The sequence below is a fragment of the Jaculus jaculus genome, chromosome 19 (assembly GCF_020740685.1).
Source record: "Jaculus jaculus isolate mJacJac1 chromosome 19, mJacJac1.mat.Y.cur, whole genome shotgun sequence".
NCBI classification, from domain to species: Eukaryota; Metazoa; Chordata; class Mammalia; order Rodentia; family Dipodidae; genus Jaculus; species Jaculus jaculus.
Genome location: NC_059120.1, coordinates 26,232,813 through 26,245,404, shown reverse-complemented (window position 1 = coordinate 26,245,404; position 12,592 = coordinate 26,232,813). Strand labels below are relative to the sequence as shown.

The window sequence follows — 12,592 nt, the reverse complement described above, 5'->3', positions numbered from 1 at the left end:
GTCCATTTTTTGAAGTTTCAGATGAGGTTGCTTTAACATTCATTAATAAAGTTATAAATTTGTAGGTCTGATGAATTAATTGAAGTGGGCAAATAGGGAAAACCTTTTATACAGGTTTCAGATGTTATCTTGCAGCATTCTTGGCTTTAGTGTTGGAAAAAGATAAGTCTCCTATGGTTAGTGATCCGTTCTGAGAAGTTTACCTAATCCTAGAAGGTTAGGTCAGATATATCACTTAAGATCAGTGGATAATAAAGGACCTAAGGTAGCCCAAGATATTTTGTCTCTAGGTATTGTACCACATTTTTATTTATCTTGCACTTATTGTCAAAACTCATCTATTTTGGTGTCTGGAACTAGAAGAACAGTCCTACTTTTTAATTTTTGTGGGGATTTACATTATTAAAGTCCATTGTATGTGTCCTATAATGAATATTTTGGGTGTTATTAGAAGCTGTGCTCTTAAGTTTCCTCATACTGGTTCACTAAGAAAGGCAAAACTACCTAAAGCAGAAAATGAGAAGATATTATTAATATTTTTATCTTCAATCTTCATGTAAAAAGTGTGAAGAAACTAGCAAAGTGTGAAAAGTCATGATTCATCTTTCATTCCCTCAAATATGCATATGCATTTAAACATGTTATTAACATCACTATGTTTATGTTGTATTAGAATATTCCTTATATTACCAATTTATTGACTCAATATTCATAATAATGATGGCCAGAAATAAAAAATTTTCAGGTAGTAAAATTGTGTTTCAGCTAGCTATGATAGTTCTTCAGTGGCTGTCTTGGGTAAGAATAAAAATAGAAAAATAAATCTTAACACATCAACTTTAGTAACAGAACTATAGAGTGGTCAAACTATACCACCTCAAAATAGAAACAGATGATCCAAGTAAATGGTGGTTGCCAAGGAACAATATGTCTTTCAGAAACTAAAATATTTTGAACAAATTCCAAATTGCTAAACAATAGGGCAAAAAATACTCAAAGTACTCAACTAGAAAATCAACAGAAAAATGTCTAACAAATGTTCAAAGTAGATTATAAAGACATGGGGGTCAATAGTATTGAAAGGCACTTAGAAGCTTCCACAAGGTTATTAGTGGTTACTCTACTGGAACCAAATATCATTTTAAATTTGTTTCAGTAACGCTTATCAGACTACCTTCCCTATGTTATGCAATTCAAGTGATCTTTAAATTATTGTCAAATTCTACCTTAAAGTACAACTTTATGAAAGACATGCAATTCATATCTTCTAGAGTTACTGTCATTTCTAGGCTAAGTCCTATGGAAATTCATAACTTAGAAATGAAAGTCACAAAGATGCAACTGCCTTCATAATACCAATGCCGTGGTCATAAATATTTCATGAACATTGCATGGGCAGGGGACGATCTCCATTTTCATGAGTTAGAATTTGTACAGCTAAGTCTCAGCTTTACTATTCATAGTGCACAGTATGCCCATAGAGCATTCCACATAGTACTTTTTAATATTTATGTTTAATGAAGAAATTACTGTTCTGAAAAGTGAACAATCCAAGCCCAGGATTTCTTGTTGAAAATGTTACTTTGTTGAAACAATGATGGAAGCAATCAACAGAAATTACCCCACTGCAGTGTCTTAGCATATAAACACATAACTTTTAGAGTAATACAGGACGACAGATCGAGACACATTAAGGCTAAGTGAAAAGGTTCTTTAAAGGTTATAACATTAGAAATCTCATCTTAGAAGAACTCAAAAGGTTAAAATGTAAAGAGCAACTTTCTTACATATGAAAATATTAATTACAAATGATATACTTGCCAAATGTTTCATAGTTTAAATATATGTCTATATTTTCTTAGGTTTTTCTTTTACTCAAAAAACATTTTAATTTGCTAAGATAGTATTAGCAAGTTCAATAATGAATTGCTATTGCATATTTTAAGGTAATTTATCAAAGCACATTATCAGTACCTGTCAGAATAAATTTTGTACTCATGATAATGAAAAAAAAAAGAACTATTGTGCATATTGAAATCAAAGAACATTACTATAGCTAGGCTATTTCAATGGAAAGGATAGGTGTTTACCTTCCAAATTTTACTTTTCCCATGAGAAAATAAAAGCTTGAAAAATCACAGGAAATAAGCATAGTAAAATGTCCATTTCTTACTTTTAAAATGAGAACTTAATATTTTATTTTATTTTTGTCATTTTGATCAATTCTTTCAAGTAAATGAGTGTTGAAAAATGCCACACAAATTTCCATAATGCATAGAAAAGTTAGCTAATATTGCTGATGAGTGTTGTGTAATCTGAAGCTGAACTATTCTACTTTAGCATATAGTATATGTTTCATTTAGATGGATGATATAGTTGCAGATATATTTCCTTTTGAATACACTTCAAGACTGAGTGTCTAATAATGAAAACAACAGACTTCAGATTGCATACCATTCACTCAGGAATCAAACACTTATTTTTACCAAATTTAATCCAAAGGCGTCACTAAGCATCCTGTAATTTTTCCTTAACTGACCACCTGAAGTTTATGTTTCATTCCTGATACTGTTTAACTGAAAATGAGATCTACTTTCTTCCATTTGGTTCTTTGTAATTTTGTTTTCCAAAGACTCCCCCGAGGAATTTAACCTTTACATGATGGATTTGCAGTTCACTTGAAGTGTGTTAACTTCAGTTCCCTGATGAGTTGAAGTGTAATTTTGAGAAGGAATTTGAGAACTATATCAGGTAGCTCATTGGCAACATGGATTTGTTTTGCACATCTCCAGCTCCACTGTTGCTCTAGTGTACATTTCGATCACAGTTCTTTAATTATGTTCTATATTTAACTGACTTATTTGAACAGGATCCAGAGTTGGTGCGGAACATCTGTCGTTGGGTTAGGCAAGCTGTTCGGGTTCCATTTTTTGCCAAGTTGACCCCAAATGTCACTGATATTGTGAGCATCGCAAGAGCAGCAAAAGAAGGTAAATCCTGGATTTATATCACTTGCCCGCTTATGTAACTATGGCCTGGAATTATGAGGCTGTACTGAAAGTGGCCTTTATCCACACACATATATGTAGCTTTGTTTATATTTTAATAAAAGTATTGAATGGAACACTTGACTTTACAAATGTAAAAGAATCACATTTGGTGCTATAGCTAATAAACAGGGTACCCGATTTTGACCTGGAAGCATAGATATATTTATAATTTTTCCAGATCAACAGGTGTTTTATAAACATACACCCAATAATAGTAAAACACTTAAAAGTTAATGACTTCATCATGTATCCATAGAGCAACATCATCTGAACTTTGTTAGAAACATACACACACACACACACACACACAGAGAGAGAGAGAGAGAGAGAGAGAGAGAGAGAGAGAGAGAGAGAGAAAGAGAAAGAGATTGAGAGAGACCAACTTCCACCTTATATAATTGCTAATATGTGTCTCATTTAATTGAGAGGACTAGCACACTACATTAATGCGTGCCCGATCAGTATCTGTTGAATATGTAAGTCATACAATCAATAACTGGATGTACAAATCATTTGTGCTTACATTATATTCCATGGAAATTGTGTCTTAACTAAGACATTGGAAATTACTTGGAAAAGTCACATCACATACAGAATATGTAACACCTACAAATCCAACTCATAATTAAGAAATTAAGTCACAATAATTAATACTTGGTATTATTTAAAATAATTTAAGCTTGATTGGAAGAGTTAAACTAACTGCAGGCATTTGGAGAGAGGAATAGTTATTAAAAGTAAGTATAGAGTGCATTCTTCTGGGTCTCATGAGTTTGGTTGGCTTTGCAGCATTGTTCAAGAAGTTCAGGCAAATGCTCCTCTGCTTTCTACAGGTGGTGCAGATGGTGTTACAGCTACCAACACTGTCTCAGGCCTGATGGGATTAAAAGCCAATGGCACTCCATGGCCAGCAGTGGGCACTGGAAAGCGGACCACATATGGAGGAGTGTCAGGTGAGAGGTTTTTTATTATTATTATTATTATTTGTGTGTGTGTGTGTGTGTGTGTGTGTGTGTGTTATATTCTGTTTCCTTGAAAGTTGCTACTTCCTACCTGTGCCTCCTGAGTGATGGGATTAAATGTCTGAGACACCACACCTGGCTACATGTTTTTGATTGACTCCTTTGCCCACCATGTTATAAGGAAGACAGCTGACAAGAAAAGCAGTCCCCATTTAGGACCCCCAACACCACTGGTTTCTATCAGGAGCTATCAAACAGGACCTTAGCTTTTACGATAATGCAGGCTAGCACAAAGTGCCTTAGCAAGAGCCTCAGAAAGTGTCCAGAGACCCCAGAGTTGGACTTAATGTGCACTAGGCTTTCTGTCAGCTCATTTCAATTTTTCTAGCTTGCCATGTTGACAGCAAGAGAAGAAAGGAGGTCACAGAGGGTACTGAGCATTAAAAATTAATAAAAGAACTATTGTGGTAGTATTTTATAGAAATAACAGCATTCACGTTTTCTCATTTAAGCTACAATTTCTGAATATTTTTCTCAACTATAACTCAGTCTAATAAAACTACAAGATTACAGCATTAAAAATAGTCTTTGTGTTGCAGACTTTAAGCATACACACACTGGAAATGATAGCTGTACCTGAAAACAAGTTCAGTTGTACCTTAGGGCCTGTTAGCATTTCCATAAAACTCTATTTCTGAGATTTATAAATTCATATATAAATATTCACTTGGGCCATATGCTCAGCTGAGTATACGTAGAACTTTCATCTTAAACAACAGAAAGTCCCTAACATTTTAAAGGGGTTGTACCTCATTTCTAATGGGTTTTACATTAAGTCCCTTTGCATTAAGCAATCTGTTTTGAGAATAGAATTTCTCCATATGGACAAAATTAATACAGGTTTTCTCCTTTAAAGCGGTGCTTGCTTTAGTTTAAAGGTAATAGAACCTGAAAGGCACTTTCAACCAGCAATAATAATATATTTTAAGATAGAAGCACATTCTATAACAAAGTACCTTCAGAATGAGTTATACAAAACCTTGCCTTGTGAAATTATATTGACTAATACAGGTTTCATGTTTTAGGAATGAATAAAATATATAAATGGCTAAATACTATTACTGGTTTATCATATATGGTTGTCAGAATGTCAAATGCTATTCTGTGCAAAAAATCCACACAAAATATGCTCCATAGTTTTGCAAGATTAAAAACAATTACCACAGTACAATATTAATATCATAACAAAAATTGGAATGCCAACTTGTAAAAGAGCTGAGTGAGTTATTTGTTTTTTAAATAAAAGCTAAATAATATTTAGGTTGGGGGTAGCAACCCAACAGCTCATTCTTTCTGTTACCAGGAAAGGGCATTTTCAGTAAACACTCTAGACACTCCAGTCTTTTATTCACCTTTGTTTTCCAGAATAAAAATTCTACTATTGTAAATAAAGGCTTTGTTTTTCTTAAATGGGGAAGTAGCTGGCACACCTCCTGCTACAGAAAAGTGGTCACCTTTCAGTGTTGTTTTCTTAAGATGAACCAGCTAACTTAGGGAAGACAGACATTCAGCTAAGGAATGCCAACTGAATTATTTCAAATATGGTCTCTTTTGATTCTAGAGCAGGTGACCACAGAGTGAATGCAGTATCAAAGGAGTCATGCTAACTAACTGTGCATCAGAAATGTTTCCTTGAACTTAGGATGATGATTAAGCTCTCAACTATAGAAGTGTTTTAGAAATCATTGATTTTAAGGAATTATTTTTCTGTACCCCTCTTTGGACAGTAAAAATATCCCTTTTGCTACCACCTAATTTTCCGTTCTTCTAGAAGGTAGAAAGGAAACTTTTGTAATGTTAAATAGTAGTTAATTCATGTGTCACCATACAAGAAACTGGATTATGGATTGATTTTTCAGAAAAGGGAGCCAAACATTTATTGATATTAATAATCTGAACAGAAGAAGCCCTAATCTCTTCAGTAATATAAATTCCACCCTTTGGAGAATTATTCATTACATTTCCTAGTTTTGGTTTACTTCTTTCTTCTTTCAGTTAAAAATTTGACCTTTTGCTGACCTTGTCCCCAAATAATGAGAGTATCTTAATATAGCCTCAACCCAGTGATTACCATCACTCATCCATATAAATGGTGTTTTCCAGCTGTGGTGTGACATTTTCACATGAAGTCCTCCCTGTGGGTAGGATTCGCTTAAAGGTGGTTAAGAACAAGTCTTGCATGGCTTCAACTAAGAATATGTCTTTCTTGCAACAAACTTTGTGAGGATAACATTTATTCATTTATAGCTATAGCAGGACAGTGTAGTTTAGCTATATTCAATGGGTACACTTATTTGAAGAAGTTTTCTTGTATTGCTACATGTTCTTTTGATTCTTCTCACTAATAAGAGATGGGCAAATTCCTTAAAATTGATTTTGGACTATTCTTCTACACATGTTGTTTGTAGTATAGATGGTACAGAGAAACACATGCACACATACATGAAAATGTTCTGAAAGTTCTCTGCAAAAACCACTTCAGATAAAAAATACTTTACGTTCCATACAATTTATTTCCAACAAGCTTAAAGTCTTGGCTCATTGTTTTAAAGTATCTTATTTTCAGTTTTGCTATATTCTACAAAAAGGAAGGAGACTCTTCCTCTCAATATTAAATATTTGATGTTTGTTTTAAATGTTTGATTGTATACAAACTTAAGAAAAAAATTGTTCAGTATTAAAAACTGGTAAACTTATAGGACTGATGTCTGAATAATTCATCAAACATAGCCTTCAAATTTTGACCTTTCTTTCAGTCCAAGCTTGCTAATCATTAATGGACTATTATAGATCTAAGAAATGGTTGTGTGTTGCAAAACAAATGATGATATATTCCATAGATATACTTAAGTCTATATGTGAACAATATATAACTTGAAATCTAGCTATACAGACTTTTAATATCATTTATTTGTATATTTATTCATTCTTTTGAGAGAGGCAGAGAGAGAAAGAGAAGAGGCAGATAGAGAGAGTGAGAATGTGCACACCAGTGCCACTGAAAATGAACTCCAGGAACTTTTGCCACCTTGTTCATCTGGCTTACATGGATAATGGGGAATCAAACCTGGGGACTTAGGCATCTCAGGCAAAATACCTAAATACTAAGCCATCTCTGCAGCCCTACCTATATGGATTTTTAACAGTTATATGACTCCTAAATCTATTTACCAACAAAGAATGTACAAGTCAGAAAATTTCTCACTAGTTTGTAGCCCTGTTCTAGTGTAAGGCCAGAATTATAGTATGTCATTTGGAAAAGGTATTTGCATATTTCAGTGTAGTAGCTTTAAGAGATTTTTTAATGTATGAACTCCACTTGGTATAATTTGTAATTATTTTAACATAATGTGGTAAACCAGTCACATGCATGTTGCCACGGAACATGACATAAATAAATAAAGCTTACCATGATGTAGTTATGAGTGAATATTGTATAAAACTAGGAAGATGGCAAAATGTATAATAGCTTGGAAACTCAGAAGTTTTAGTTACATTTTGCTTTAAATAACTATTTTCATATTGTGAAGCAACTGAAGATTTTGGCAACATCACTTTAAGTCCTTACATTACAATTATATCATAAAATACAGTGTTGGTATTTTTTTTTTTTTTTTTTACTAGAAAGTAGTTCTTAACGGGTTGGATTTTTTTATATGTCAATCATGGGATTACTGATGCATGAAATCCTTTTAGAAAAACACACCTACTATATGTCATATAATTTAAGCTATCTAGTATAGCCAACTTTATCAACAAAAGCTGAAGATTTAACATTGTTTTTAAAAATATCCTTATAAAGATATAACTTAAGTGAAAATATGTGATGATCTATCACATCAAAAAAAGGGTTATTAAAAAAGAGATCCTTCCATTTTATTTTCACTTATCATCTTTTCCTCTATTTGGTGTGTGTACCAAAATAAATATAAAAGTTCTGTATTTCCATGTGCAAAACATTCATACATTATCACAAGTTTAACAAATCAAATTATCAAAGACCTTTTTATCTATGTAGCATATTTCCAGAACAGACCAAAGTAGGCATACCAAATAAAGATGCTGAATTACAATTGTCATTACAAATTACCACTTTGGTTGAGAGAAGCTCACCAGTATAAATACCCTCATTTAAATAATGCTCATTTGAATATATTCATGCACAGATTGACAAAGAATCCCCTTTCTATTGTATAGCCCTTGCTGGAGCTCAGATGCCTCACTGTTTAGCCATCGTTGGTCTGTGCAAGAAATCAGAGCCCTGATAATAGACTTTTGACAGTGAGCTCGCCTGCTACCTGTCCTACACAAATCCTCAGTGTTCATGTTTGCTTCATGGCAACAAGGCAGACAGAAGGAAAATGCCAAGTGCTGAGTTTGAGGTACAGCCTTGCCTTGGCTTGACATTTCAGCAGAATAGCAGTTTATGAGATGCATGATTTTTCATCTGGGACTCAGCTGCCATATTCATGGGTGCTTGCAGCTCATTGACAGACTGGAGCAAGGGCAAAGGGTTAAAGCACAGATCAAGATTTGCGTCTTCTTTTAGGTGTTTTAAAATAACTATTGTCCTGCAGATAAATGATCAAACAGTAGTTGAAAGCCAACACATTCATGAATACTTTGATACTGTTTGTGTGTGTGTGTGTATACAGTGCAAAAATTAAGAAAGTAAATTATTATCTGTAAAATTTCTAAGAAAATATTTAATAGGTTTTGTAAACCAAAGGACTCTGACAGGCATGTTAAAAAAATCTTAACTTTAGAACATTGGTAATGAATTATTAAATTTCTTTCTTCTGTGAATTTTTTTCATAAAGAATAATTTCAAGCTTGATATTAATCAAAAAAATCTTATGAAATTAAGACTTCAGAGCATTATGTTACTGTTTGAGGTTGAATTTAAATATTCACAGATCCGTGCATATCTAGTGTACTAAAATCTTAGTGTAAGTACCAGTCAGTGGCTGTTTAATTTAGGACTACACAGTTCTGTAAGCCTCAGAAACAGTTCACCATGTCATAGTCTCATATAGAACAATGGTATAGTACATTGGATTAATTAAAGAATCCTTGCAGAGAACCAAGTTTTCAGTATGTCAAGATTTCAGTTTTATGTTAAATATTTTCTAAAGGCCAGACCCTTAAATCTCAGGGGCAGTCCCAAGCAGTGAGCTGTGAATTTAACCATAGGCTAACTGCTAATGATAAGGAAAAGAGTTCTAGTTGAGGCAGCTGTAATACAGTCATTGGATTAGGCTATCAATCATTCTACTCCCTAAGGAAACAAAGGAAAGACCAAACAGTGAAAAGGGAAATTAGGAAAGGAGGGCATGACTAGAATGAGATTCTTCACCATCTTTATCCAACCATCGTCTTAAATCCCTAAGCATGAGGGCAGACTCTCCAGCATTACTGTGACAACAAGGCCAGCATGTTTATTTCTCACATGTAGAGGACTATCAAACTGCCATTGCTTCTTTTCATTTGGAGATTTTTAAACCTGACAGAAGCAAATGCCTGATGATGTAAGAAAAATTTTGGCTAATTCATTTCTAGATTTGAGATTTATTCATGATTCATTTATATAGAAGGGTTCACAGGTACTGGCCAAGGGAAATACTCTTTTTAAACTTCTAAAGCAAATTCAAGTTTGACATCCTAATGGTGAGCTGAGATTCTGGTAGAAGAGTGTTCTCAGACTTTGCCATGTACCAGAAGCTGGAGAACTGGTTAGAATACTGGTTACTTGATCTGATCCCGTACTTCTGATATGTTCATCTGGGTGGTTTAAGAAAGTGATACATTCATGCAGCTCTGAGTATTTGGAGAACGTAGATGAAGAAAGGGTAATGTTGAACACTTTAATTTGAATACCTTATTTCCAAAGTGATGTCAAAAGCTTCTATGCATGCCTGTGAGGGATTATCTTGATTAGGTTAAATAAGGTTGGAAGATAACTCCTAACTGTATGTGGCACCATTCAATGGGCTGGAATCCTGGACTGTATAAAAAGGAGAGAGATGGATGAACTGCAGCTTTCATCCCCCACTGCTGTCTCACTGTGCTGAATATGACCAGCTGCCACAATCTCCTGCCACTGTGCCTTCCCCACCATGGAAGATTGCAATTTGGAACTGTAAGCTGCAGTAAACCCTTCCTGACACAGTGATAATGTCAAAGTTTTTAATAAATGGTAAAAATAGAGAATTAAGGTGCTCTGTAAATAAATAATTTCTATACTCATTTTGTATCTGAAGCAAATAATCATAATTTGCTTCTTCAAACAAATAAAGTTTTACAGCACCATATCTGAAGTATGTGAAGTCTTGGGAGAGAAAAGAATATGCTGCACCACTTGGAACAGAACCTTAATAGCAAACCATTGTTTACACAAGGAGAAGCAAGTCTGTGTGTCACTGAAGACAGTTTATGAATGTCAGGAGTCCTCTGAAGAAGAAACAGGTACAAGAGGCAGACAAGAGTAGAAAGAAACTCACTATGGTGAAATAGTGTAAGATTCCCGGGGGGCGGGGGGGGGGAATCTTCCGTGGTGGGAGACCCACGCCCAAGAACCAAGACTGAGCCACTGGATGCAAAGGCAAGAGGCAGCTTTATTGTTCACACAGGCACCTGCGGGCACTCCAGTCCTTCGAGAGACTGAGCGCGCCGGACAAGGGGAAGGGTCTCTTTTTATAGGGTTAGGGAGAGCAGAAGCAGGTTTACAGAAGCAGAAGCATGGTTACAGTCCCAGCACTGGTTACTTATTAATAGACTTGGGGTCGGTGGGGATACAGCAGGGTTCCGGGGACTGAGGTGGGGATTTTTTTTTTTTGTTTTCTTCTCAGAAACACCCTGTCAGGATTATCTATAGTACATTAGGCGGGGTCAATGGTCATGCTATGGTCAAAAGATTGTTTGCCTGTCTGCATCTGGGGGCTGCTTTTGGCTCCTGGTATTTTTCCATAGGGTTTTACATTCCTCCATTTCTCTTGGGACTGAGTAAAATCTTTTACTTACAACTCGGTGTCATTTTGGCCTAATGTTTGATACTGATATTGATTAGTAAGGACCAAGGTTTGGATGACTGAGAGTCTGTCCCGCATAAACTGCACTAGTCTGTTGAAAATGCATGGGCCAAAGGTTAGTAAGAGTGCGAGAATGAGTAGGGGACCTAGGAGGGTGGGTAAAAGAGTGGTGAACCAGGGGGATTTTTCAAACCATCCCCCAAACCAGCCCTGTTGTGACTCTAGTTGTCTTTTTCTTTGGGCCAGTCTTTCTCTAAGTATTTCCATAGATTCTCAGACCACCCCCGTCTGGTCAGCATAAAAACAACATTCTTCTTTTAGGGCCGCGCAGAGACCTCCCTCCTTTAAAAACAATAGGTCTAGGCCTCTTCTATTTTGCAAGACTACCTCCGATAAGGAGGTGAGGGACTTTTCTAATGCCACGATGGATTTTTCTATAGCCTGTAGGTCAGTGGTTATTGCCTCTTGTAAGACTTTGGTTTGTTCGGCCTGAACTAAGGCCGCCGTTCCGGTTCCTATTCCTGTTATTATTCCTCCTGCCCCGAGCAGTAGGGCTATGGTCAGGGATATGGGTTCCCACTTAGGTCTTCCTTCAAAAAGCTGAAAAATGGTTTCTGATTTGTGATAGATTACGCGTGGCCATAGTTGGACAAGGACACAAAAATCTGAGGTTCCATTTAAGACAAGGGCTGAAACACATGGAGTTATCCGAGTGTTGCAAGCCCAGTAGGTACCACTGGGTGCCTCTAGGTAATAAGACCCGGTGGAGATGTGGGTGGTATCATTACATAGGTCCTGATGGGATTCAGGAATAGCTCCAATTCAGGAGCCTTGTCCAGGTACTTCAGCAAGGGTTAGTCTGTGTGATAAGGATGTTAGGCATCTGGGAGTGAGGGAAATAGAGTTGGAAAAGTCTCCAGGGAGAGCTATACCTTCATAATAAAGGGGGGTTAGAGGTTAAACAGAGCCAACAGTCCTTGGCATAGTCACTGTCTGAGGCATTTAAGGAGGAGTAAGCTCCTTTAATCAGGTGTAGGGATGAGGGCCTAGGGGGCGCAGTAGCAGGAGGGGATGAGGCAATTACGATGTTAGTGGGCTTTGGAATATCGACTAATGGTGAAGGGGGCCAGGGAATAGGTTTTTGGTCTGGTAATACGGGGTTAGGGCCTATAGGGCGGGTTAAAGTGGAAAGTTGAAGTTTAATTGTGAACAGGAAACCAGGATCTGGCCCATCTGCATAAAGATGGACTCCCCATGTATGGCCTGTGAGCCATGTCCTATCTGCCTTGCCGGGAGAGGTGAAAGTAATGTTTAGAAGCATCTTGTTACCCTGATTTAGGCGAGTTACAGTAATAAAATCCCAGGAAGATTTGGGTTGCCAGTATACATTTCCAGTGGTTTCACATCCCCAGTTTTTACAATAATAGTCCAATCTAGTCCCACAGTCTGATGCCTGGGCATGTTGGGGGCAAACATATAGAGTGGAGTTCAA

General features: G+C 36.1%; 1 protein-coding gene across 1 annotated transcript in view; it reads left to right on the top strand.

Moving 5' to 3' along the window:
- The window catches only part of Dpyd (dihydropyrimidine dehydrogenase), a 1,202,971-nt gene that overhangs the window by 944,088 nt on the left and 246,291 nt on the right, over window positions 1–12,592 (top strand). Inside the window, exons 17-18 of the mRNA XM_045137960.1 lie at window positions 2,870–2,990; window positions 3,884–4,003. Coding sequence (XP_044993895.1) covers window positions 2,870–2,990; window positions 3,884–4,003 — 241 coding nt within the window. The remainder of the gene's footprint in view (window positions 1–2,869; window positions 2,991–3,883; window positions 4,004–12,592) is intronic.